The sequence below is a fragment of the Sapajus apella genome, unplaced genomic scaffold (genome assembly GCF_009761245.1).
Source record: "Sapajus apella isolate SASKATOON/1434 unplaced genomic scaffold, GSC_monkey_1.0 scaffold45, whole genome shotgun sequence".
In the NCBI taxonomy this organism is placed as follows: Eukaryota; Metazoa; Chordata; class Mammalia; order Primates; family Cebidae; genus Sapajus; species Sapajus apella.
Window position 1 is genome coordinate 19117932 of NW_022436985.1, and position 27546 is coordinate 19145477.

Below are 27546 nucleotides of genomic sequence, written 5' to 3' on the forward strand. Positions count from 1 at the left end.
CCTCTGAAGTAAAGAGCTTTGTGACCGTTGCTACTGCTGTACCATGGGCCCCGTAGTGAGAGAGTCAAGCTTATAGATTTTGGATCTACTGTACAGAAATCTGTTTGTTTTGTGGCTCCAGAACTATATCTAGAGTGGTCTTAACCTTTCTGAGCCTGTTTCCAGACTAGTAAATTGGGATAAGGTTACCTGCTTCATGGAGTTGTTATAAAGTCAAAATGAGATAAAATATATGAATTGCTCATAGTGAGTGTTAAGAAATAGTGCCCATTATTATTGAAACAAGGGGACCTCTGAAAGAATGCAAGTCAATGCCTACTTCAGGTGGGTTGGCTGAAAAGAGCATATGAGGTCATAAAGCCACGGTCCAAAGGGAGCTAAATTCTTCTTCCCTGTAAGACAGGTCAGGAATGTGGCGTAGCTGGTTAAGTTGTGAAATAATTGGTTATGCAGAATTTGCAGTCCTTTGTCCATTTCCCCATAATGATTAAGTATTTTAAAATCAAAAAGATCTTATGCATATACTTGATACAGCAAAAGAGCCTGGAAAATGGGGAAAAGGTATAAATAATAGCCAGTGACTACTATATTTTAGATATTGTGTTAAGTCTTTACTTGTGTTTCCTCATTTAATTCCTTTTATCTTCCACAACAGATCTAAGCATTCTCTTTTTCCTGGCACCTGGGTCTTCCTGGTACTATGAATTGAAGAAATTATCACTCCTATCTTAGAAACAAAAGGAAATGATGGATCAGCAAGGCTAAGTAATTTGCCCAAAGTTACACAGCAAGTTGGTGGTATTAAAAACGCCACTGTGTGGCTCTGGCGTCTTTCCTTTATATCTAGGAAATGGAAGGTCAGGGAGCATGTTTTTCCTGAAGAAAGAAGACAGGACCATTACACTGAGGAAGCCAAGAAAAGCAGTGCAGGAGAAGCAGGACAAGTGCAGTGTTCCCAGAGATGTAACCACAGAAAGATCTGTCAAGTTTCCTCACAGGGGCTTTCTCTGGGTGGATTCTAGATTCTGGGAAGCCTTGGGCCTCCCAAGAAGTTTTTGGCAGTACCTGGTCCAGCCAAACTGCATGCTCAATACCCAGGAGACAGAAAGAGGAGAAAATCAAGAATGGACAGTTTGTTGCCTGGTGGCCAGGGAAGGTCCCCATGTTGAAATAATTAAAAGTAGACTAAATAGGGTGAAGACTTTTCTTTTTCATGTCAACAGTCCTGAGGTTAGCCAGAAATTAAAGCAGAGGAGGTTAGAAAGAGACAGAAGGTAGACAGAGGAAGGATGGCTTTTCTCCCCACCACCGTCTTCTCTCTAGAAACATGTTTGAATAAATTGGAGACATTCTCCAGTCATTGCTGCCTAATGGAGCTTTCCAGTAGCAGAGGGCTCAGATGTGGGCTGGTCACATGGATCTGAAATAACGGTCAGGGGCCCTGTGCTTGTTGGCTCTACCTCGTTGGAGTCCTGAAGACTGAGGTGAGGCAAGGGAGAATTGGAAAAGATGCATGTCTATCCATACCCCTCACTTCCTAGGAAAGCATCAGCTCTGAGTGTACACAGGATGGGTCTTACATGGCTCTAATCTATGATAGGGTGGACTGTGTGGCCCTCCTATTACCTGTCAGTATCTGGGAAAGCAGGCAACAGAATTAGCATCTATTCTGTAATCTCCAGCACACAGAAGACTTAAACTGATCTCTAGCCATCTTTAACAGACAGGATCCTGTAATAAGATTTCTGAAATTAGAGAGAGAAACAGAGAAGCCAGACTTTCCACTGGATAACTCAGAAACAAGAGGAACACACAAAAAATTAAGGATGGACTCTGATATTCAGTGCCCAGTGACAGCCTCTGCACTGAGGATTAGCGGCCCACTCTGCCGGTAATCCTAGCACTTAGGGAGGACGAGGCAGGAGGATCACTTGAGCTCAGGAGTTCAAGACCAGCCTGGGCAACAGAGTGAGACCCTTGTCACTATTTTAAAGAAAATAACAAAGAAAGAAAGAAAAAGGGATTAACAACCCACTTAACTCATGTGCTATTTGATACATTATCTTCCAATATTAACAAATACTGGGAGCTTGCTCTCATCTTCACTAATTTTTATATCTTCAAAGCCCAACCAATCAATTCCTTTAATACCTAGCTCAGTGGAGACATTCCTGGTGAATCCTTCCCAGTATACTTAATTAATCCTTCATTTGAGATCTAGGTGCCTTTTAATAACCAAACTTTCTTATATGTCATGTAAAGATATTCTTAAATTATTAAGCCAATAAATTTAAATTTACTTAGAAAACACAACTTTGGCAAAAATTAGTCAGCTGTAATGCTACTACCCAGAGGAAAATAGCTACCATTGTCATGTACATTTTTCCAGCCTTTCTGGTGTGAACTAAAGAAAAAAAGCCAAGACTGTACAAATCTAAAGGTAGTTGTATTTAGAAACCTTACTGAGGTCTACAGATGGAGGCCTAGAGCCTGGAAACAGTCCTTCAAACAGGTTCTGTTAGACTGCTCTGAAGTAGTGTTCACAGTTTATATAAGAGTTGTGGAGGTTTAGTACATGTAAAATCACATCAAACGTGCAGAAGTTATATTAAAGCAGAATCACATTGAAGTTGGTGTGTAAGAGTACATCTGGTTATATATAACAGAGGCATCGTCATTAACCCCATCAGACGTTACCTTACGTGTAAGAAAAGGCAGGGACCAGGGCCATTTATCTTTTAAGAAACTTAGTGACTCAGGCAAGAGACATGATGGGGCTGTGTGCTCTATCCTGCTTTGTCTTCAAAGCATCTTTCTGAGAGTTGCCCGTCGTCACAGAGTCGGGCTTTGTGAAATTGTGTTGGCAAGCAGAAAAGAGCAGACATGGTTTCTTACATTCGCTATGTTGTCTCACACGGGATTTCTTTTTCTTACTGTTTTGTCAAGCAAATTTTCCTCCATTTAGCAAAATATCATAAATATCTTTTGTGTGTATCTGTATTGATTTCTGTCTCTCTCAGTATTCCTGATACTTAGTAGTCCACAGCATTTTCAGTAGCATTGTTACAGTACATATCATATTTTACTATAGTTAATTTTAAGTAGCTAGCATTTACATAGTGCTCACAATGTACTGGGTCATTCTAAGTACTTACGTGCATCGATCCATTTAATCTTTGTAATCCCAGGTGGTTGGTCTAATTATTACTATCACTCAAATTTCACAGATGAAGGAATCTGAGGCATAAGGGGCTTAAGTAATTTTCCCATGATCACACAGCTAGAGACTTTAGAGCTGTTAGAGCTGGAATTTGTCCAGCTAGGCTGTCTCCAGACTTTTAACCACTGTGCAATATAACTTTAACAGTCTTTAACTGAACTGCCAATTATTAGGCGTCCAGCTTTTAACTGAGCATCTAATAAATGGCAGTTTCTTCAAATATCTTATCCTTTAACTCTACAACTTGCAAAGAGTGTGAGAATTTTGTGTGGAAGTATTTGCCTAATTCCCAAACCCGCTCCCCACTACCACCACTATGCTGTCCTTGCTAATTAACCAAGTATCTGTCTTTCCTCTCCTTTGCTCATGCCCCAGATCATCAACTCCTTGAAGTCAGGAAATGTGTAGCTTTCTTCATCTTTATAACTCCAGCACCTGGCGTAGTTCCTGGACTACAGTTACCATGTAATAAATGTTGGAAGAATAAAGGCCGGAAAGAGTTTGGTTTGACTGGTAGCAACCATGAAAAATATTTTTCATGAAGTTATCAGTTAACACCGTTTTAAATATAATTTGCAGTGCATGATCTGGAGTTTTCTTTGTGGACTTGGCTCTCCAACACAAAACAAAATGAAAAATTTAAATGCAACGTTGGAAATCTCTAAACTCTTCTGAGGTATGTGGCCAGGAGCACCAATGTAAGTTAGTTATGCTGTGGATTGCTGCAGTTCTCTAAAAGGATGTGTGAATTTGGGCTAATTCTCACCAACTTCCTACCCTTGGGACCTTTGTTCATCTCTACTTTCTACCCTACTGTGGTATGCTTTTTTCTGTAGGAGCTGCTTTTATATCTCAATATTCTTTTTCAAAACTTTATTTTGTCTGGTGGTTGATATAGTACCAATTGGCAAATCACATCTGTTGCTTCACAGCAAGTCTGGTGCTCTGCAAGTCACCTTGGATGACTATTTTTTTTTTTTAGACAAAGTTTTACTCTTGTCAACCAGGCTGGAAGGCAATGGCATGATTTCAGCTCACTGCAACCTCCAACTCCCGGGTTCAAGTGGTTCTCCTGCCTCAGCCTCCTGAGTAGCTGGGATTACAGGTGCCTGCCAACATACCCGGCTAATTTTTTTTGTATTTTTAGTAGAAACAGGGTTTTACCATGTTGGCCAGGTTGGTCTTGAACTCCTGACCTCAGGTGATCCACCCACTTCGGCCTCCCAGAGTGCTGGGACTACAGGAGTGAGCCACCACACCTGTCCTGCATCACTGTTTATTGCCACATCCAGTTCCACAAAGCTTATGCCCAAAGAGGGCACATGTATGTTTTGATGGCCAGTTTTTTCTAATGCACAGTTGTTATAAAACCTTACAGCTGAATGGGCTGTCTTGGTATTTTAGGTTTGGGATTTCTTTTTACAGCTTACAGCAGCAGCCATTCAATGCTACCTCCTACCCTCTTCCTCATTTGAAATTCTCCTCTCTCTCACTTTGTAAAATCTACAGAAATAGGCAAACTCTGGTTTCAAGGAGGCCTGGCCCTGGTGGGTAAAACTGGCACAAAGCTGAGTTTGTTGAAACTGAAATAAATATAGCACCAGTGAAAAGCCTTCAGCACAAAGCAACTTGTACTTGCTTGACTCTCACGGTCCCACGGGAGACATACAGAGTGGGTGGGAAAGATCTGAGTTTGTCAGTTTGCTGGGGTGGGGCTGAAAAAAATTTGGGGTACTTTCCGTGGCTCATAAAACACAAGGTTTCACAGGTGGGAAATTGCCAAGAAGTTTGCTTTATCTTCTTTCCTAATTACAAACTAGAAGAGGTAGTTTTACAACATCTCAAAATCCCCCAAGTGATTAGAGGACCGTATAAGCAATTGTAAGTCTTCCAAACTCAGCCAGAGAATCACGGCTAATATCTATTGAGCACTTAAAGAGTGCAGGCACTGTGGCAAGTGCATCGCCTAATCTGATTTATTGAGACCTCACACCTACTCTGAATGATACATGGATGGCTATCCTGGCTTCACAGATGAGGAAACTAAGGTACAGAAAGAGTAAGGGGCTCGCTCCCTCACATGCTGTGCTATGCTCAACTGATGGGCAGGAAATAAGCCTAGAAAACTTTCTTCAGATCCTGCACATCACCGAGGTGAACATAGTTTGCTCTTATCGTTAGAAGACACATTTGACAACATATGAATAGCACTGATTTCAGCTGACATTTCTCTGAAGCTGTCAAGGTCTTAGAGTTACTTAGTGCTGGGTGGTACTAAAACAAGTATCATTTATTTATTCTGTAAATGCTTGTCGAGCACTTGCTATCTCTTCTTCACTAGACAACTCACCATGCCAATGCAGTTATTAGTAACTAATTTCTATTGAGTTAAAATTTTCACATGCTTTATTTCATTTAATCCTTGCACATATTTAAGGTAGATGCTGTTATTTTCAGCTAAAGAATTGAGTTATATGGAGGTTAAGTATTTGTCAAACACTGTTATCTATGCTGCTGTCACAAGTGGTGAAGCCAGGATTTGAACCCAGTTTGATATGACCCCAAAATCAGTGTTTTAAAGACAAAGTAAAATTGTGGGTTATCCATACAGCATGAAATTGGGGAAGCAGAAAAAGGGGAAGGTACATGGAAGAAAGGTCTGAACTATTGTATACTATTTGAAAAATTTCCTCAATATATTCTTAGAAATAGGCTACAGAATCTCCTAGTCAACATCTTCATTTGCCATTTTTGCAGCTCCTGATTTATAGACCAAACATTCTATTACTCTAGAGTGAAGTGTACAAACTTCCTGTCTTCTGCAGCTCACCAATCACACAGCCCAGGACTCTCTGCACCTGGCTATTTTTCTCCTCTTTCAGTTTTCGGGGGGTGAACTTAGTGCTTAATGAGATGACATGAATGCACTCAATTCTTCAGGTGATCCATGGCAGAGCTAATGTACCTTCATGTAAATGAGGATGGTCCTGGGAATCCCGAGAAACCAGATGATAAAATTAAATGCTCCACATGTTTCCTTAAGAAGGAGTTTACAGTGGCAGTAAGATGGCTGAACCACGACAAACTTTCTATAGAAGACGTTTCCAAACAATTCAGGTTTGGACATGTTATTCCGAAGCAAGTTAAGTAGGTTTTGCCATTGGGATGCCATGGGGTCCACTTTGAACTTAACATGCCACCTTGTGGAAATTGGAGGCAATAAAAAAAATGTGGCCATCGAATACTACTCTACAATAATTATATGATACAGGCTAACATTTATTGAGGGCTTATCATGTGCTATGCACTATGTTGAATACCTTTTAAGTGTTTTTTCATTTATTTATCAAAACAATCCTTTGAGGTAGGTACTATTGTTGTCCTATTTTAAAGATGAGGAGTGGCCGGGCGCAGTGGCTCATGCCTGTAATCCTAGGACTTTGGGAGGCTGAGGCAGGCGGATCACGATGTCAGGAGATTGAGACCAGCCTGGCCAACATGGAGAAACTCCATTTCTACTAAAACACAAAAAATTTAGCTGGGCATGGTGGCGCATGCCTGTAGTCCCAGCTACTCGGAAGGCTGAGGCAGGGGAATTGCTTTAACCCTGGAGGCAGAGGCTGCAGTGAGCCAAGATCGTGCCACTCCACTCCAGCCTGGCGACAGAGCAAGATGCCATCTCAAAAAAGAAAAAAAAAGATGAGGAGTATGTGGTTTAGAAAAGTAATTGCCTGAAGTCCAATGCATACAGCATACAAGGCAAAACAGATGTGAGTAGAAGGGTTAGAGGGTTATCTCAATGTGGCTTTTTTTTTTTTCCAGAATTCCCTCATGTGATCACTGCTCCCTTCAAGTTCTCACCTTCTTCATACTCATTCATGCACAGAAAGAGTTTTATTTTGTTTTGTTTTTGAGACAGGGTCTTGCTCTACCACTCAAGCTGGAGAAGGGTGGTGCAATCATAGCTTACTACAACCTCAAACTCCTGGGCTCAGGTGATCTCCCCACTTCAGCCTCTTGAGTAGCTGAGTCTACAGGTGCACACCACCATGCCCAGCTAATCTTTAAATATTTATAGAGACTGAGTCTCCTGAGGTTTCCTAGGCTGTTCTCAAACTCCTGGGCTCAAGTGATCCTCCTGCCTCAGCCTCCCAACATGCTGGGATTAGAGGTGTGAGCCATTTTGCCCAGCCACAGATAAGTTTTGAAGTCCAGCTGACCTGGATCCCAAGCCTTGGCTTCCCTACTGTGTAACTCTGGGCTAGATACCTAACCTGAGTCTCATTTTTCTCATTTGCAAAACAGGTGGTATACTGACACGTGTAACCATGCTTTGTTTCGGAAAGTACTTAATACATAAATGGTATAACAACTCTGAGGATAAATGAGATCTAAAATAAAGATTCACTGTATTAAATGCCTTTTATGTGCTGAGCACTGTTCTAATCTAAGCACTAGGCATCGAAAATAACAGTGGCCCTGGGATGGGATAAATTTGAAGGCAAAGTAGTGGTTAAGAGCTCGAACACTGAAGTTGGCCTACCTGGCTGTTACAGTGACAAGTTACTTAATTTCTCTAAGCTTCCATTTCTATATCTGAGTTAGTATGTGCATTGTAAGGTTCCCTGAGGATTAACTATTTAAAATATACTACACTGTTTAACATAGAACCTAATACATAGTACCTAATACATAGTAAGCACTCAATGAGTATTAGCATTGATTTACTGCTTTTTGATATACTTACTCACTAAATCACTTACACAAAAATTATGAAGGCATACTTGACTGACACTGGGTTACTTTGAATACCATGTTTACTCCATTTTATCTCTCAAATATTTAAACAGTTTTTTTTTATTATCTCCTGCCATCATCTTAGTTATAACTGACATTTATAGTATTGACTACAGAACTAACTTGCCAAATTAGTTCCTGGGCTCAAGCAACTCGCCTGCCTCCACCTCCCAAAGTGCTGAGATTACAGGCATGAGCCACTGCTCTTGGCCAGTATGATTGTTTCTATTCCAAATCAGGAAAATAACTATAAATGCCATTTTTTCCTCTGATCTATTTGATATCAGCCAAGGTATTTCATTTTAGGTCCCACTCAAAGATAGCATGAAGGATTCTTTAAATGCATAGTTTTGCCAACTCAAAAGAAAAGGAAATCTTAGAGGCTTGATTCTAAATGCCTGCTCTGGGAAAGTAGTATTTAGCATGAAGCAACCATAATTCATGCTTGCCATTCAGACAGGAAGTGGTTAGATTAATTCTTCAGCAGATGTTTTCTGAAAGCTGAAATAACTTATCATGCATTGTCACTAGTATAGCTTGATCACAACTATAAGGGGTAGGGCAGAGTCATATAAGTCTTCATCTTATTCCTTTTTTTTTTTTTCAGATGGATTCTTGCTCTGTCACCTAGGCTAGAGTACAGTGGTGCGATCTCAGCTCACTGCAACCTCCGCCTCCTGATTTCAAGCAATTATCCTGCCTCAGCCTCCCCAGTACCTGGAATTACAGGCTCCCGCCACCGTGCCTGGCTAATTTTTGTATTTTTAGTAGAGATGGGGTTTCACCATCTTGGCCAGACTGATCTTGAACTCCTGACCTTGCGATCCCCTCACCTCTGCTTCCCAAACTGCTGGAATTACAGGCGTGAGCCACTGTGCCAGCCATCTTATTCCTTTCTTAAAGAAAATGTGATGAACAATGTGATAAACGGAAGCAGTAACAGTTGTCTTATTTTAAAGATGAGGAGTGGCCGGATGCAGTGGCTCATGCCTGTAATCCCAGGACTTTGGGAGGCTGAGGCAGGAGGATTGTGTTTTAAAATATTAGTTGTTGGCACCAGGCATCAAACAATGTTGGCAAGCTCTGAAAGCAAACAAACAAATTACTTTTGACAAAGCAACAATTTTTGTTATCTTGCTTTATATTTAATGGGTTAGAACTGTAAAAAGATTCTGACTTTGTAAGCAGAAACATAAGTTGGATAGTATTTGCAGATCCTTAATACCATTTTAAATTTTGTTTACAAGCTACTATATTATGAATGAGATGCTCTAAAATAATAATAACTTTTGTTGTTGTTGTTACAGAACAATGAAAATTCCTGTTAAGAATACAGGTTGCTGTTTACATTTGATTGTTTTCCTAAATATTTCAAGAAAGAAGTAAGTGGAGCTGTTGGGAAAGCCCATCGTGGACCTTTGGAGGTTATCTTCTTGGTTCAGTCATCTCCACCACATATTTTTAAGAGTGTGATTTCATAGTCTCCAGAAGTATCCGACTGCAAAGAACAAAACTGATTAAGAACAAATATAATATAAATAATGATAGATCAAAATGAATCAAATCCTTTAGCACTAGGGAATTCGCCTAGGTGTGAGACTCATGAGCTACGCCATTTAGTAAAATGGATGATGGAATTGCAGCTATGCCATTTTACTAAACGCCATTTTACTAAATGGCATAGCTGCAATTCCATCATTCATTCATACCTCAGTGTAATTATGATTTGGCCAGCATCTTCTTCACAGTAAATAATATTTAGATTCTCCCTGATATATTCCAATTAAATTTCAATTTGGGTTTAATAAAATAAGATTGCATCAGTTACATAATTTTAATTTCTAAAACTTCAAAAGATTATAGTTTTAATAATATTTATCAAACACTTGCTATTCAAAAGTCTTAATGTGTATTAACTACTTTAACCCTTTTAAAAGTTCTCTGCAACAGGTACTATATGTATCCCCATTTAACAGATAAGTAAAATGAGGAAAACGGATTAGGAAACTTGCCCCAAATCTTACCAAGAATAAGTGACAAAAGCAGGATTTGAATTCCTGGCTCCTTAATAACCTGCTACACTGCCTGACTTAGGAAAGTGAAATTAACCACATTTTCAAAGAATATGTTTATCAGTTCCTTTCCCCAAGGCCAACCAAAAATAGATCATTGTTCAGAAAACATACTATGTGAGGTTAAGGCTTAAAGGGCAAAGATACCAAGTTTATAATGCAAAAGACCTCATAGGAGGTCTTTTAATCTGGATTGTGTAAGATGCTCACATTATTTTTATTTTATTTGAGGCAACCCAACCAGTGAGCACTTCTTATCCTTTAAATTTGACATTGGAAACAGCTGTCAGTGGGGTAAATATTCAGGTAAGTGGTAGGCTCATTTAGTGAAGAAGTTAAGCATTACTTTCACAGTAAGACACAATAGGCACTTATACATATTGTTCTGTTTTCTTTATTTTTTGTTCATTTGCTTCACAAAATACATGACTCAATATTCTTCTGTTTTATATAGAATTTAGTTCTTGTCCTATTAGTTTTCCTGTAATGCTCTGCCATAGCAAAGCTGACAAGTCGACAATGCTCCAGTTTTGTATGAAAACACCTCCTTCTAGACATCTCTGATCAGAGCTGTTAACAATTGTTAGGGGTTCTACCAAGTAGCCAATAAAATACATCCAAATAGCTCAAAGTACACTTCACACCACTAATGGCCTACTTGGCCTCTCCACATGTCTTACATGGTTTGAAGATATCTCAAACTCAACACGTGTAAAACCAAACTCATAAACTTCCCTTCACCCTCCCCCCAACAACAACAAAAAAATGCTAAAACCTCATCTTCTTGTGAGGAATGGCACTACTATCTGTTTTTCAAGTTAGGAAATTGAGCGTCATGCTTGCTACCTTCCATTCATCACATCAAGGTATCACATCAAATCCCTTAAGTTTCAACGCCTAAATATTTTTGAGTTCTGCTTGCTCTTTCCTCTCTTTGCATTGCCACCAAGCCAGTCACAGCTATTTTAACATGACTATCATAATAGCCTCCTAACCCATCACCCTCTGGCTCTTCTATCCTATGTCCAATTCATTCTCCAGAATGAAGAGATTTCACAGGGATCTTTTCATGATCATAATACTAACTCTTCAAGAGTTCATGCCCAGAACTCTTCAATAGCTTCCCCTTACTCATAAGCTAAAGGCAAAATTCCTTAAACATTGCTAAAAAGGTCCTGCATGATCTGGTCCCTCCATCCTCATTTTTCATTATGCTTCTTCCACCATGAGGCCTCTCCATTTGTCATTTCTTTTATTAGAATGTTCTACGGGCTCCCTTACCTCCATAACATTTGCCTTCTTAATATCTACTTATTTTCCAGATCTGAATCATGATTTTTTCCTGTAAGCCAAGTCCTCCTATTATAGGATCTTTTATCACAATGTCACTTTCCTTTACATTTAACATAGTTGTAATTCTATAAGGGCATAAAATGTCCTCCCTCACTCCACCACCTTTGCTTATAATTGTAACTCTGAGCCTAGCACGTAGTATGCATTTGATTAGTATTTTTAATTGAATGAATAAAGTGCAATTCCCTGATCTCAAAGCTCTCTTTCAAGTGAGCTCATCTTGCTACTTGGATTTTATTTCTCAGTATTCCCCAAGGTAGACCGGATTTTATTTCTCAATACTCCCCAAGGTAGACCTTCTAATCAAACAAGTGCCTTACAACTTCTTTCCCTCTTGCCTCTTCCCATACCTGTTTCTAGAGCATTTACCTTTAAGACCCCACTGACTAGCAGAGCACCTGGCCCATAGGAGACACTCAACATATGCTTGTTGACCTGAAAGGAAGGCTCAAGATCCATTTCTCTAACCCCAAACTTCTTTTCTTCTCAATTCCTATGTTACTAGTTCTAAACCCAACAATATAATATTTAATTATATGTTGTTTCAATTATCTTATAATATTTTTAATAACTACCTCAAGTCTCCTCATAGATTATGAGTTTATTGTGAGTGGCTACTATATTTTCCCATAAAAATCTTGGTATTGTGCTATTTATTAAATAAATACAGGATTTGTTGACCAAGGAAAACTACCAAAAAACATAATTTCATCTAAATTTTCCATAATATCTTCTTAATAAGTAATAAGAGGTACACATTGGTTTTTCACCTCTGTTCTTCCTTGCCTTCTTCTTCCCACTAGTCATCTGAGAAAGGTGTCAATGGACAGAGAAATGTCTAAACAATACGTGGAAGAAAGAAGATGGGATGACAGGCTGAGATGATATACAAAATGGAACTCTACCCTGTGAATTTCAAAAAACAACCATCTAAAATGATCCTGTTCATCAATGGCAAAAATGTAATGAGATTACTTAATAATATATGTGAGGTGGTAGGAATAAAGGAATCTTGTATTATTTCAAATTGCAAACTGAAGTTTTCAATGATGGATTTTTCTTTTCTATCAAACTACAAATAGTTTAAATGTTTTCTAATACAATAATCCTCAATTACCCAGACCATTAGGGGATGGAGAGCCACTGGTTAATTTAATTTTCTGGTTTGCTGAGGGTGAACTGAAAGCCCTCTTTATGTCTCAACCTTGTTACTGACAGTCTTTAGAAAATGTGTGAGTCTATTTTTCTGCCTTAGTAACTACAATATGGTTAATGTTATTGAATCTTCCTCTGATGATTGAAACTATTGTGATGTGTCAGGACTGATTCAAACAGAATTGAGTGTGAGCAGTTGATGCAATTTGTGCTAAGCCCCAGGTACAGTCTGAGAATTGCCTTTTTGAGTAAGTTCCTGATTTCAACTTATTCATGCATCTCTGCATCTCTTTCTGTAAAAGATTAGTGCAAAAACAAAAGCCTTGATTAGAAAAAGAGAGACAGTGGCCAGGTGTGGTGGCTCATGCCCATAATCCCAGCACTTTGGGAGGCCGAGGTGGGTGGATTACGAGGTCAGAGTTTGAGACCAGCCTGGCCAACATAGTGAAATCCCGTCTCCACTAAAAATGCAAAAACTTAGCTGGGCGTGGTGGTGTGCACCTGTAATCCCAGCTACTCAGGAGGCTGAGGCAGGAGAATTGCTTGAACCCGAGAGACAGAGGTTGCAGTGAGCGGAGATCACACCATTGCCTCCAGCCCAGGTGACAATGTGAGACTCTGTCTCAAAAAAAAAAAGAGAAATTTTAGTGAATGAATCTAGTTACCTGATTGATGTTCATTCATTCATTCATTCATTCATTCAAAAGCCATTGGTAAAGTTAGAGATAGGAACCTTCCCAAGACGGCTGCAGAAAGATCCAGGCTAATATTTGTGCCTGGTCAAGGATGGCTATTGTGGGTAGGGCCATAGTGAAGGTTGGACCTAAGACCCCAACTGCTGGCAGTGACATTGGAATGTGGTCTAAGCCAGGTGTCCCCAGGGGCCATCACTCGGTGTAAGTTATCTCAGAGAGGTAGGGCTCCAGCCTCATAGGGGCTTGAGAGAGGGTGCTGCTGGGGAGCTACCCAGGATCAGGATCTACACGGTGCATAAATGATCCACAGCCTAGAGTGTCTAAACAGCATGGACTCTACCCCTAGTTTTGGACCCTCGGCACTCAGAGCAAACACTCTCCACTTGGCTGCTGCTTCCCTCTTCGTCCTGGCTTGCCCTCCAGGCCCCAACTCTCAGCTTAGACCTCAGAGAATCCACCTGCATCCAACACTCTCTAGTGCTGATTTCCTCAAGACATTCAAGGGTAGATGGAGTAGCATCCAAGTAGATGGAGATGGAGAGGTCTGCATAGCCTGCAAGTCCTCTGCGAAGGCAGCCCTGACTCTATCTTTTCCCCTAGTCAGTGTGGCCCTGAAGGCGAGGACGGTGGATTGCCCCACTCACCAACCTCAGCTTCCACTTTGTTCCAGGGAACCAACTTGGACTAATACTCTATCACTCATTTACTAGAGACTTTCATATGTGGTCTGGAGCACCGAGGTAGAAAAGTAAATCAATGGAAGGCTGCTGAGCAGGTCTGGGGCCAGTCCCTTAGTCCACCGCTAACTAGTTTCCAACTTCCCATTGGGACTAATACTTTTGAGTCATGAGCGTAAGGTACAGAAGCCCTCTTGTACAATTGTTGTCAGCCTTACTGCCTTATTAATTCAAATAATTTGTAATTTATCCAAAGTGTCTAAGATATTAATTGAGATCTGAAAACAAGGAAACTTGGTTTCATACATTAAAACAGAAAGGAAGGAGTCCATTTTAGGAAGATTCTCATCCAGAATGAAAGAAAGAGAAGGGACCAGATTTTTTCAAAAATAAAAAAAATGTGAAAAAATTACTTAATTAAAAAAAATTGCAACCCGTTTGGAAAAAAAAAATACTTTCGGCCAAGTCAAAGGACAAAGAACAGACTGGGAAACTATGACCAGGCAAAAAAACTAATCTACCTTATGTGAAAAAGAAACTTAGACCAAAAAGAACAAAAACCCCAAAGAACAGGGACAAAGAATTTAAAAAGGCATATCACAGAAAGAGAAATACAAATGTTATTTAAAACATGAAAATATATTCAACCTCACTTATGCGAAGAAATATGTACATTACAATTAACACTAAGACACAATTCCTTACCTATCAGATTACAAAACCCAAAAATTTAGTGGGGTACACCTACAGTCCCAGCTACTTGGAGGCTAAGGCAAGAGAATTACTTGAGCCCAGTAGTTCTAGGCTACAATGTACCATGATTGCACCTGTGAAAAGCCACTGCACTTTAGCCTGGGCAACACAGCAATACCCCATTTCTAAAAAAAAAAAAAAAAAAAAAAGTTTAAAAAACCCAAAAATTTGGAAATACCCTCTGTGCCAAGGCCACGGACAAAGAAGGACTCATATATTCCCCATGGAAGTACAAAATGGAGTTCAATTGGTAATACTTGTCAAAATTTAAAATGCATTCCTATCTGTCTCAGCAATCCTATTTCTGAGAATTCATCCCACAGATACACTTGTACCTGATGAAGCTGTGTGTGCCTTATACAACATTGTCTGTAATAGCAATAAACTGGAAGCCTCTATTGCTGTGGTGGGCACAAATACACAAACAATGGAATAATATACGGCTATTAAATAAAACGAGAAAGTTTCCTATATACTTAAATGAAAAGGACTCTAAGCTGCAGAACCATGCTGTCTCATGTAAAACAAAGAGGAAATTTAAAATATATAAGAGGTCTGTCTGATGAGGCATTTCACTACGCCTGTTGATCTATGGGAAATCCAGGCGAAAGTAACGGGGGAGATTAGAAAGAATTAGCCAACAAAGGCTACAGTTGGTATTTAAAATATCCATTTAAAACAAGCTAATAGTGTTTCATTAAGAAGTACATCTTGTGCATGCAAAAATGAATTCACCCCTCCCACCTCTTTCTTCAACTAATGGAAAACTGTTAAGGGAAGCTGATACAGAGAGACAACTTGCTCCTTTCCATCCGCTTTATAATAAACTGTTTAACGTGACGTTTCAGTAGTGCCTTGTTTTTGCCTCTTTAAATTATGACGTGCACAAACCTTCTTTTCGATGCAATGCATCTAAAAGTTTTGATACTTGTAACTTTTTTTTTTGGTTGCAATTGTTTAAGAATCATGGATTTATTTTTTGTAACTCTTTGGCCATTGTCCTTGTGTATCCTGACAGTGCCATGTGTGTCAGCTCATGTCAATCAAGATGGGTGATTATGAGATGCCAGACTTCTAAAATAAATGTTTTGGAATTCAATGGGTAAATAAATGCTGCTTTGGGGGGGGGAAAAAAACTTACACTGTCATAAAGACTGAAATAAATAAAAAAGTGCTATATAAAAACAGGTAAACAACTTGCATACATAAGTCACAAAAGAAGAAAATTAGTAGCTAGTACACCTAAAAAATATATTGAGTGTTTATTATATGCCAGGGATTTTACAGCTGAAAATAAGGGACATTTTGTTGCTACTATTTTAAACTCAGACAACACATTTATGCATTGAGAAGGAGAGAGAAATATGTCACATATCTTTATATTTTAAGGAATATAAGAGTAAGAAGATGAGTAGAGAAGGGCAAAATATATTTTGTTATTTTTAAAAAGAGACTTACTTTAATGGCTGAATATAGGGAGTAGCCATAATGCTTCTTGAACTCTGTTCGAATGTCCAGTAGGTCAATTTCTGATCTGGACACCATTATTCTATTCAGAGTAAACTCATCAGTTCCAGCACCCTGTTAAGAAATGCAGGGGTTCACAATACAAATGTCATTGGTCACAAAACAACATAGAGATCTATATTTATAGGAACCAGGTGATGGTGTGCAAAATATTCAGCCACAGTGATTCTTTTTCATTTATCATCAAACTCATCATTCATTACTCAAGAAATATTTGTTGAGCACCTACTCTGTGCCAGCATCGTGCTAAATACTGCAAAACAGAGATGAGACACCTGTGTTAAGCTTCCAACTTTGTAAAGAATACAGGCAAGAAAGTAAGCCATTGCAAAACAGCCTGACATGTTGAAAATATTGGGTACCATGGGAGCACACTTCAGGAGGACCTAAGAAAGATTAGGGATTAGGAAACGTCAGAGAAAGTGACATTTAAGTGAGGACTAAACAGTCAACAATGGGAAGGAGTAGGTTCATATAGGAAGGAGAGAAGGTTCCTATAGAGGAAATAGCAGGTGTGAAGGTTTAGGGCAAGAAAGAATGCCACATTCAAGGATACGTAAGTAATTAGAGGAACAACAAGAGATTTGTCTGGAAAGGCCAGACTTTGTTAACCACGAAATGAAATTCTGACTTTATCCTAAGTGTGGAGAATTACCGTAATATTTTAAACATGAGAATGTTGAGATCAGATCAAATTCATGGTTTCAGAAAATCACTTCGCAGAATGAGAATCCAAACAGATTGCAAGGTAGGAATAGAATGAAGATAAGGGAGTTAAGACTAGAGGCTTTGAGACTCATCTCAAGGAGGCTGAAGTAATTAAGAGATGACAATGGCCATCCCTAGAATAAAGGCAGTAGGAACGGAGAAAATGGGAAGAATTGAGATTTGCTTATGTGCATGGATAGACAAAACATAGTGATGTATCACTACGGGATAATGAAAAAGAGAGAGACTGTAAAATTTCTAGCTGAGCCGATAGGTAGATTTTGATCTAATTAATGATGGTAACATACTAAATGATATTCCATTTATCTATGTAATTCACCCAGCAAATGCTTATGAGCATCTACTATAGCTAGGCATTGTTCCATGTACTGTGCATATGGTGGTGAACAGAACAGATTATATCGCTGTTTGCATGGAGATTACATTCTAGTAGCTGGAGACAGACAATAAAGTAAATTGACTATTGCTTAGGTAAATCGTGGTAAGATCTATGAAGAAAATAAAGCTGGAAATGGCGTGGAGAGTGGCCGAAAGGGAACGAATTGGCCTGGTGTAGCCAAGGCAGACCTCTCTTAGGAGGAGAGCTGAGACCTGAAAGATGAGACGGAGTCAGATCAATCTAGAGGAGGAGCATTCCAGAGAGGGCAATTCCACAGGAGGCAAAGACTGTGATGTGAGAATAGACTTGCCACAGCTGAGGAATGGAAAGAAGCCTGGGGTGGCTGAGACATAGTGAACAAGCCTGGCAAGGGATGGTACAGCTAAAGAGAGCTGGGCAAGTTCCTGTTGGAGCCATTCTCTGTGATAAACAGTGGAAAGGGAGTAGATCTGGGGCTGGGAGAAGTGAGGGAAAGGATGTGTTCACTTGGTATATAACTTTGAAGGTCCATGTGGGATTGCAGGAAATGGCGGGTAAAGAGATCGAGGTAAGCATCTTCTATGCACAAGGCCCTGGCCTAGGGTGTGAGGATAAACAAGAGCCTGTACTCATGGAGCTCATCATCTGGCAGTAAAGACAGACAAGCAAACACAGAGTTACAGCATCGTTAAAGGCTGCCAACTCAGCTTGGTTCATTTCAAGCAAGGCAGCTTGAGAGGCTATGGGATCTACTGGATCTCAAGTTTGAGGTCTGGCTTTCTAAAACAAGTTCTACTGCCTGCACTTACTGTGAAGTAGAGAAAACAATGTAGTCAATGCTTCTCTGTACCTATCTCTACATGGATTAAAATACTATTAACCTACTAGACACATTAGTAGACAAATTAGCTACTGTAGAAAACCAAGTGGAAAAGAAATATGACACTCCATCAACGTTAAGCCATATTTTTACCTTCTCATTTTCTATTTAAAATAGAGGATGAACTTAAAAATGTTTAAATTATACATAAATTTTTACCTTTCATACAAGTGGAATATTAGCATTTACTTAAACTCATCATATTAGAGAAAATAAGAATGTTTTAATTAAATAGAAATCAAGCTATACCTACTTAGAAAAAAAATTATTTCATAAATCCGGCTCTGTTTATTTTGAAGAGAAAATCAGGTGTCTGTAAAGAGTGTATTGTATCATACCTTGATTTGCTATAATATAATTTATCTTAAAATGTTTAAATTACATTAAAAGGAGAAATTCTTAAATATTTGTTCTACTATTTGCATAACTCCCCAAAGGAATTAAGGGATAGTAAGAATGCACATGAACTTTCCAGACCAACCTTCAGAGCTCGATGCAGTCTTTCAGCTAAAAAGGCCGGCGTGTTCCTCACACAATGAACTGTTATAAAAAGCAAAGTAACGTTCAGCTTCATGGAACAGAAATTGGATTAATCTATAGTAAGTAATATCATTTTTAAAAAGATTCTTTGGACTGCAATACCACTTTACCTCCTCCCCACGACTGGCTTTTACTTGGAATGAAAGAAAAGCTGACTACCCTGATTTTCAAAGCCTTTTAACGTCATATTTGCACAGAACTTTAGCACAGTAATTATCTCCAGCCATGGCGAAAATAAAATTACCTGCCAAAGAAACTCCCACAGCGTCTGACTCATCTCTGGATCCCAGACACACTGAACACCTACGCTTTCACTGATAACTCCCTAGGGTGCACCACTGCTCAGCTGCTAACATCTCGGGCCACTGATGAACAACTTGGGCCTAGCAACTGCAGCAATGTTGCTCCAAATAACTCACTAGGTATGAAGGGGCACTGGAGTTCCATTTAAAAGCAATTTCTCCTATGGAAAGAATTTTCTTTTAAATGACTGGATTAGAATGTATAGACTGGTTAGAGTGACTCCATTAGAACAAGTACCTGCCATCTAAATTCAGTTGCCTAAAAAAATTTTTTTAAAAATACAATCTTTCAATTCTTTATTTTGAAATAACAAGTAAAGCAGAAATAAAACAAGAAAAAGGAAATTGACAAAAGCATGAGAGTCGATTATCTTTTAAATAAAATGAAAATAGGAATAGAAAGCTCTGTAAGAAACAAACCTATTTACAGCAACACAATTATTTTTATAATCTTAAACCTGATCTCTAGGTAGGAATCCAACCAAAAGTGAATGGATTTTATAATGAATTCTGGAGCTCAGAACAAGAATAAGTGACTTTCTCATCATGGTTTATAAACTCTCTTAAGGAAAGTTAAAAGAGTTTTGGCTTTTGTCTACGTAATTTAAGGGAAATAGAAGGAGAAATGTGTAGAAACCCAAAAACAGCATTTAGAATAAAGCTGTTATGTGAAGTTCTCTGACAAGAAACTATCCATTCAAACCAATAAACTCGCATTAAGCCTTAGTAGTTTGATAAAAAAAAAATAATAATAATTATGGCCACTTTCATCCTATTAAGCTTTCCAGTCACCTCCCTGCCAACTAGATTTGTGCAATCCCTTCTTTTCATGATCCTTGCCACCCTTCAGCTTGCCTTCTGCTTTATGTTCTTAACTACCAGATTTGTTCTTCATGCCTGAAAGTTTTGGAAGGTGGCAGTACGTTTCAGTGGTAAGGAGGCTTTCTGACCTAGTACCATAGGCAGGGAAGCTTGGGAGTCCATTAGAGTTAAGAATTGCTGCGACCAAGAACTCATAATTGCCCATTCCCTACCCTCTTCATTGTCTTGACCAAATTCCCATCAGGCCTTTCTCTTGCCACATGTCCCTGAACTCTGGCTTGCCCCCAATCCTGAGCAAGCCCTAAAATGCAGAACATGCTTCTTTTGCAGCTTATTTTGCTAATCCAGCTGTCCACCGCTAGAGGCATTTCCTGTCAATCCCCAATGATAATGCCCTCATGCTTGCTCAACATTAAAAGCTGCTGCTAAGACTTTTATTTTGGATTTTGAAACTTTTGCACATTTTTCCCCATCTTTTAGAGATGAGGTCTTCCCTCTGTCACTCAGGCTTGGGTGCAGCGGCACCATCATGGCTCACTGGAGCCTCAACCTCCTGGGCTCAAGTGCTCTTCCTACCTCAGCCCCTTGAATAGCTGGGACTACTCAACCCACCTAGCTCATTTTTTATTTTTTATAGAATCTTTACAATAAAAATTAACAATATACAATGGAAAAATATTAACCAGTTACATCATTGCCACTGAAACAGTCTCAGAATGTTGCTCTCACTATGTTGCCCAGGATGGTCTTGAACGCCTGGCCTTAAGTGTTCCTCTTCTCTCAAAGTAATGGGATTACATGTGTGAGCCATCACACCCAGTCCAGTCTTGCATGTTTCTGAAATCAATGTGTTCTCTCTACCATAATAGTCTTTCTGAATAAAGCCTCTCCTTACTTAAGTCTGGGTTTGTTTTTATTTGGCAGCTAATAGGCTTCTACTACAGGATTCTAAGATGACACAGCTCAGATGGTTTTTCATGTCAAAAACTATGTGTTGACCATTGTATTGGATTCCTTGTATATGAAATATGCAGAACAGGCAAATCTATAGAGACAAAAAGTAGATTAATGATTACCAGGAGTCAGGGGGTGGGGAGGATTGGAGAGTGACTGCCAATAAGTACAGGGTTTCTTTCGGGGCTGATTAAAATGTCCTAAACTTAGATTGTGGTGATGGTTGCAAAACTCTGTGACTATATTAAAAAGCATTGAATTGCACTTTGAATGGGTGAATTTTATGGTACGTGAGTTATATCTCAATAAAAACATTTAAAAAACTGATTTATCCCAAAGGTAGACTGAAATAGAAAATGAAAGTGTGACATATTTTAAACTTTAAATTAGTTGAATTATAAGGTATTTTTTTACATGATAAAATAATGTGCATTATAGCCCAAATGTAATACATAACTCAATATATACTTTCAAGAATGCTCCTTAGCTCAATGAATGAGAGTTTGTACATGTCAATAAAGTTTTTCAAACATTATGGCTTAAAAAGAACACCAGATGAAAAACAACAAGCAGAATTAACATAAAGATTAACAGTATAGGCGGAGCATGGTAGCTCAAGCCTGTAATCCCAGCACTTTGGGAGGGTGAGGCGGGCGGATCACTTGAGGTCAGGAGTTCAAGATCAGCCTGGCCAACATGGTGAAGTCCTGTCTTTACTAAAAATATAAACATTAGCCAGGCGTGGTAACGCGTGCCTGTAAACCCAGCTGCTTGGGAGGCTAAGGCACAAGAATCGCTTGAACCTAGAAGGTGGAGGTTGCAGTGAGCTGAGACTGAGCCACTGCACTCCAGCTGGGGCAACAGAGACTTCATCTCAATAAATAAATAAATAAATAAATAAATAAATAAATAAAAGATTAACAATATAAAATGGAAAAAAATTTAACTGGTTACATCATTGCCACTGGCAGAGTCCGAGAACTAATCATGGATACTGATCTCAATTCCACTTTTTTAATTGAAGAAGAAGGTTTTCCCTTTCTTAGCTTCCTTTACCTATCTTATAGCAATTCAATCAGAGTCAACAGTGAGCCAAGATTGTGCCACTGCACTCCAGCTTGGGCAACAGAGTGAGATCCTGTTTCAAAAAAAAGAAAAAATGGCTCAAAAAAATAACTTCTTCATGCATTAATTTAACAATATTTGTTGGGCATACTGTGTGTACCCTGGATCATGCTGGGGGCTGTAGGGAGGATAAAAAGATGGATTAGTCAGGATTCTTGCCCAAAAGGAGCAGACCTTGACATTGAGTTAAAATAAGCTCAAAGTAACTTGGTTTACCAGCACTCAAAGGCTTACCTATGGCCAACAGTAAGTCTTCAAAATGCCCAGATAATTCTCCTTTTATGCTGTCTGCAATGTCCTTTTGGCTGATAGCTCTGTACTCATCAAATGCTAAAAAGAAACACCACAGAATTATTTAAAGCAACCTAGTTGACCACAATTGAACATATTCTAGTTTTTTATTTGACATGCAGAAGATCAAGTAGCAACCTAAAAAACTCTCTCTTGAAACCATGAGAATTTGGGCACAGAAGTTTTTGTTTTTCTTTTTGTTCCTTTTAAAGAAAATCATCCACAATGAAACCCAAGCTCCCTAGATAATTTTCTTCAATGAGCTCTCTTTCTCTTTACCCTTTTCTCAAGTGGTAAGCATTTTAAATAATCTAAATAGTTAAATAATAAATAATTTATCTAGTAAGGTGGGTTATTTTTAATTTTATTTATAGCAGCACCTGGGAAATGAGACTGTAATCACTAGTCAAATATGTTTTCTCTGCTAAAGAAATCTTAATTATGAAGACTTCCTTGTGCTGAATAAATCATTTCCTAGGGCGGCATGGCCCACACTTCACACCTCCCAGAAGGCATTTGAATTTCTTGATCAGTATTTGTCCCAAGCAAAACCTGTACATACGTCACCAAGTATACAGGCATATCTTGTAAGCCAAGTAAATTTTTACCAAGTAAATTTTTTAAAAAAAGAAATTTTAGAGAGAGACCTAGAGCTATTTGGTTTTTGTGTTTCAAACAAAGAGATTAATAAAGCAATGATCACATACTGTTATCATTATTTTATAAAATAAATGTGATTTTAGTACAAAAGTTAAGAAAGAACAATTTCAGAATTTCAAAGTCACAGAAACATCCTATGTTTAATCATTGTTCTGTCAACTCGGCATAAGCTTGGTCTTGCTGTGTGGTTGTTCTGTAAACTAGCACCTGGAAGCCACAGTCAGAAGATGTTCACAGTAAATGGAGTTTTAGTTTTCTAGGTGCTGTTGCTTCCAGAACAACTCTGGGAGATGCCATGAGCGAGAGGGTAGGTACCCACATTTCCATGTAATGGCTGGTCTGACAATAAGAGTCGGTCCATTCTACTACTTACCTCCCTATCAGAAAGAGCTGAAGGTTAGTAAGTATCGATGTGTCAGCAGAGACTCACCTGCAATGTCTGGCTTTTCTGGAAGTGGCTAACTAGGGAGAACTGTTAGGTGGAGCAGAAGCAGTTGGTTCCTCCATCCCACAGGAAAAAGGCCTTCTGCTCTCACCCTAGAGGATGGCCTCTTTTTTTTTCTTCCTGCTACTTCCCTCCCCCATGTATTACCCATCACTCACTAGGTAATCTACTCAGCCTGTACAGAAAAATAAAAGTGTGGTGTTAGTACTTCCTTGAATTATAATACAGCTTCCCCATTTTGTTTCCTGAAGTGTTAAGGAATAAACTGAAACAGACTTTGCAATTTTAAACTTCATTTTGCTAGGTCTTTGTACACTAAATGCAAAAACATTTGTAAAAACAACATGCAACAGAAAAAATTTTAATATGAGTCCATACTTAGTTTTAGTTGAGGAAAGCTCCTTAAACACAGGATCTCAGTGAATTTGTCTTCATCCGTGCCCCATCTGTTCTCCCCAGCATTATAAAGAACCTATTCACAAAAGAATGTTATTACAGACACAAGTCTTTTCTTTTTTTGAGAGGTGACATGAGAAGAGTGGGAGCTGTATTTTAGAGGTCAGTGCAATCATCTACTATCTAAGTCTCTTACTTTCAGCAGACTAGAAATCTAAAGATTGGGCTGGCAGGAGCCAAGGAGAATGATAACTACCACTGGGGCAGGCAAAAGGTTGGGGTTGGGACCCAAAGCTTCAAGCTTCCCTTTCAAACAGGAAAAAAAAAAAAAGGGAAAAAGAAAAGCCCCCCTTGGTGCTATTTTTCTCCCTTTTCACATAAATGCAAAGGCAGCCACAAAGAAGAACAGGTAAAGGAAATGTTTTCCCGCTTTATTACTGACCTGGGCATCTTTTTTGGCCAGATGCTCATCCACCTTCAGACTTTCATCTCTTCTGCCCTAAACAGGGATGACGAAAACAAGGGCCATCCTTTAAAGACAGAAGATTCTAACACAAGTACTTCAAACAGCAGGGCATCTTAGTGAATTTTCTTCAATGCAGGACAAGTTGCACAGAAATATCAGGTACTCTGGGCTCCAGTTCTGGTTCTGCATTGGCTAGTCATGAAATTTTTAGCAAATCACATAATTTTGGGGGCCTCAGTTCCCTCCTCTGAAAATTCAGAGGTCTATTTTTTTTTTTTTTTTTTTTAGAGATAGGGTCTTGCTCTCTGTTGGTCAGGCTAGAGTGTGGTGCTGCAATCATAGCGTACTATAACCTTGAACTCCAAGGCTAAGCTATCTTCCCACTACTGTCTTCTGAGTAGTTAATATGACTACAGGTGCACACCACCAGCACTACCACACACAGCTAATTTTTAAATTTTCTTAGAGATGGGATCTTGCTATGTTGCCCAGGTTGGCCTCAAACTCCTGGCCTCAAGCTGTCCTCCCACCTCAGCCTCCCAAATCTCTGGGAATACAAGTGTGAACCACCGTGCCCAACCCAACACAGAGGTCTTACGTGGAAGAAAAGACAAGATACAAACTGGGACAACGTATTTGTAACATGTATCTGATAAAGAACTTGTATCCAAAATATATAAAGAACTCTTAAAACTCAATATGAAGATAACAACCCAACTAAAAAATGGTTGAAAGATCTCAACAGACATCTCACCAAAGAAGACACACAGGTATCAAGAAAGCACATGAAAAGATGCTCAACGTTATATGTCATTAGAGAATTGAAAATTAAAACAATAACATGCCATGACACAACCTATTAGAATGGCTCCAAATCACTGACAAAACACTGACAAAACCAAATAGTGGTGAGAATGTGGGGCAACAGGAACTCTCATTCACTGCTGATGGAAAAGCAAAATGGTACAGCCACTTTGGAAGACAGTTCTGCAGTTTTTCATAAAGCTAAATATCCTCTTACAATATGATCTAGCAATTGCACCCCTTGGTGTTTACCCAAAGGAGTTGAAAACATGTCCACACAAAAACCTGCACATGAATGTTTACAGAAGTTTTATTTATAAATAATGCTTCTGAAACTTGGAATCAGCCAAGATGCCTTTCAGCAGGTGAAATTAATATTCTATACAATGGAATATTACTCAGTACTAAAAATAAGTGAGCTATCAAGCCATGAAAAGATATAGCAGAACCTTAAATAAAGCATATAGCTAAATGAAAGAAGCCAGTCTGAAATGGCTACATACAATATGATTACAACTATAGGACATTCTAGAGAGGGCAAAACTATAGAGACAGTAAGAAGATCAGTTGTTGGTGCGGAGGAGAGGCATGAATTGGCAGAGCACAGAGGACTTTTAGGATAGTGAAACTACTCTATTATAGTGTAATGGTAGACATATAACATTATACATTTATTAAAATCCATATGACAGAGTGAACCCTAATGTAAACTGTAAACTTCAGTTAATAATAATGTATCAATATTCATTCAACTATAATAAATACACACATTAATGCAAGAGTGAGACCTTTTCTCTCTATAAAAAAAAAAAAAAAATTAGCCGAGTGTGGTGGTGTGAACCTGTGGTCCCAGCTACTCAGGAGGCTGAAGTGGGAGGATTGGTTGGGCCCAGGAGGTCGACACTACAGTGAGCCAGAATTGTACCACAGTACTCTAGCCTGGGCAACAGAGCAAGATCCTGTCTCGAAATAACAATGATAATAGGGGAAAGGAGAGAGTAGAAAAGGGGCAGATGGGAGCTCTCTATTTTCTGCTCAATTTTTCTATAAATCCTAAGTTGCTCTAAAAAGTAAAGTTTATTGGAAAAAACAAACAAACAAACAAAAAACTTCAAAGGCCAGGCAGAATGGCTCATGTTTGTAATCTCAGCACATTGGGAGGCCGAGGCAGGTGGATTGCTTGAGGTCAGGAGTTTGAGACCATCCAGGCCAAAATGGTGAAACCCTGTTTCTACTAAAATACAAAAATTAGCTGGGTGAGGTGGCGGGCACCTATAATCCCAGCTACTAGGGAGGCTGAGGCAGGAGAATTACTTGAACCCGGGAGACGGAGGTTGCAGTGAGCCAAGATCGCGCCACTGCACTCCAGTCTGGGTGACAGAGTAAGACTGTCCAAAAAAAAAAAAAAAAAACTCAAAGATCCCCATACCAACTGTAATATAAAAGGCTCTATGGTTTAAGTGTGTGTGAGTGTGTGTGGTTGTGTACAAATACTTAAACACATTATAGAAAGACAGGAGACAGAAAGGAAACACAAAATTGCCTGAATTATTTAGCAAGTTACAGGTGATTGAAACATTTAGCTACAATAGTTTTAAAAAAATGAATTTGTTCTTATTTTCAAACATTAGGTCCTTGTAGGCCTGTCTGATTTTTGTCTGGTTTCTTTTCTGTGCTGCCGATACTCTGCTGCTGTTTACTTTATTGTTCTCTTTCACTGTACGCTCTGGTCCAATAATAAAAATCCTGATTATCATTGGTCTTAATGTAATACTCACAAACCACCACTACCATGTGTTGATCACTAAGTACTTCACATAATTTCTCTTTCTCTTAATCTTCATAACATCCTATTAGTATTTTAGTTTTACAGATATAAAAATAAATGCTTTAAGACTTAAAGAACTTGCCCAAATATACAAAGCTAGTAGGCAGCATGAGATTCCAGCCCTGTTTGATTCTAGAACCCTGCCCTGGAGCCCTACTGTATACTGCCTCCTGTGGGTGGGTGTGTTCATGTCTATACACAAACAGATGCACTTACGAAGATACTATCTCTGAGAGCAAATGTTTGCAGCAACGCTTCATAAATTTGGGGTTGCGGGTTCAGCCTTCGTAAGGTTTTCACATTTAAAGTAACTGAAACCATAATTTAGACAAATTGTTCCCTCATGGCATAATGCCTCACTTTGACAAGTGCTGTTTCAACCATGAGGCTGAAACCATCGTTGGGACTTTCTCACACTTTAGGTGCTATGTAAATCAGCTGAAAGAAAATTGGTGAGATATGGCTTAAATCACTTCCTCTCTTCTACACAGCTGTGAATACATCTCATCCTTGACCTTACCATCTTTATGATAAAAGTCATAAGCCTTCTAAAAAGAGAAAGTAAGATGTGGCCTCATTAGGTCACAGAATGATTAATGGTTTGGCAGCTCTTCCAAGGTGGCAAGGCTAAAGTTTCAGCAATCATTTTCCTTTTTCTTTAATCCTGAGACTGATATTCCTTTCTTAATTTCCATCT

General features: G+C 38.9%; 1 protein-coding gene across 1 annotated transcript in view; it reads right to left on the reverse strand.

The window, feature by feature from the left end:
* Positions 1-9121: 9121 nt before the first annotated feature.
* The window catches only part of ANXA3 (annexin A3), a 60172-nt gene continuing 41747 nt past the window's right edge, over positions 9122-27546 (reverse strand). The window contains exons 8-13 of the mRNA XM_032239831.1: positions 24194-24250; positions 23734-23827; positions 22194-22289; positions 18698-18756; positions 16181-16303; positions 9122-9515 (exon numbers count right to left, since the gene is read on the reverse strand). Coding sequence (XP_032095722.1) covers positions 9456-9515; positions 16181-16303; positions 18698-18756; positions 22194-22289; positions 23734-23827; positions 24194-24250 — 489 coding nt within the window. The 3' untranslated portion in view covers positions 9122-9455. The remainder of the gene's footprint in view (positions 9516-16180; positions 16304-18697; positions 18757-22193; positions 22290-23733; positions 23828-24193; positions 24251-27546) is intronic.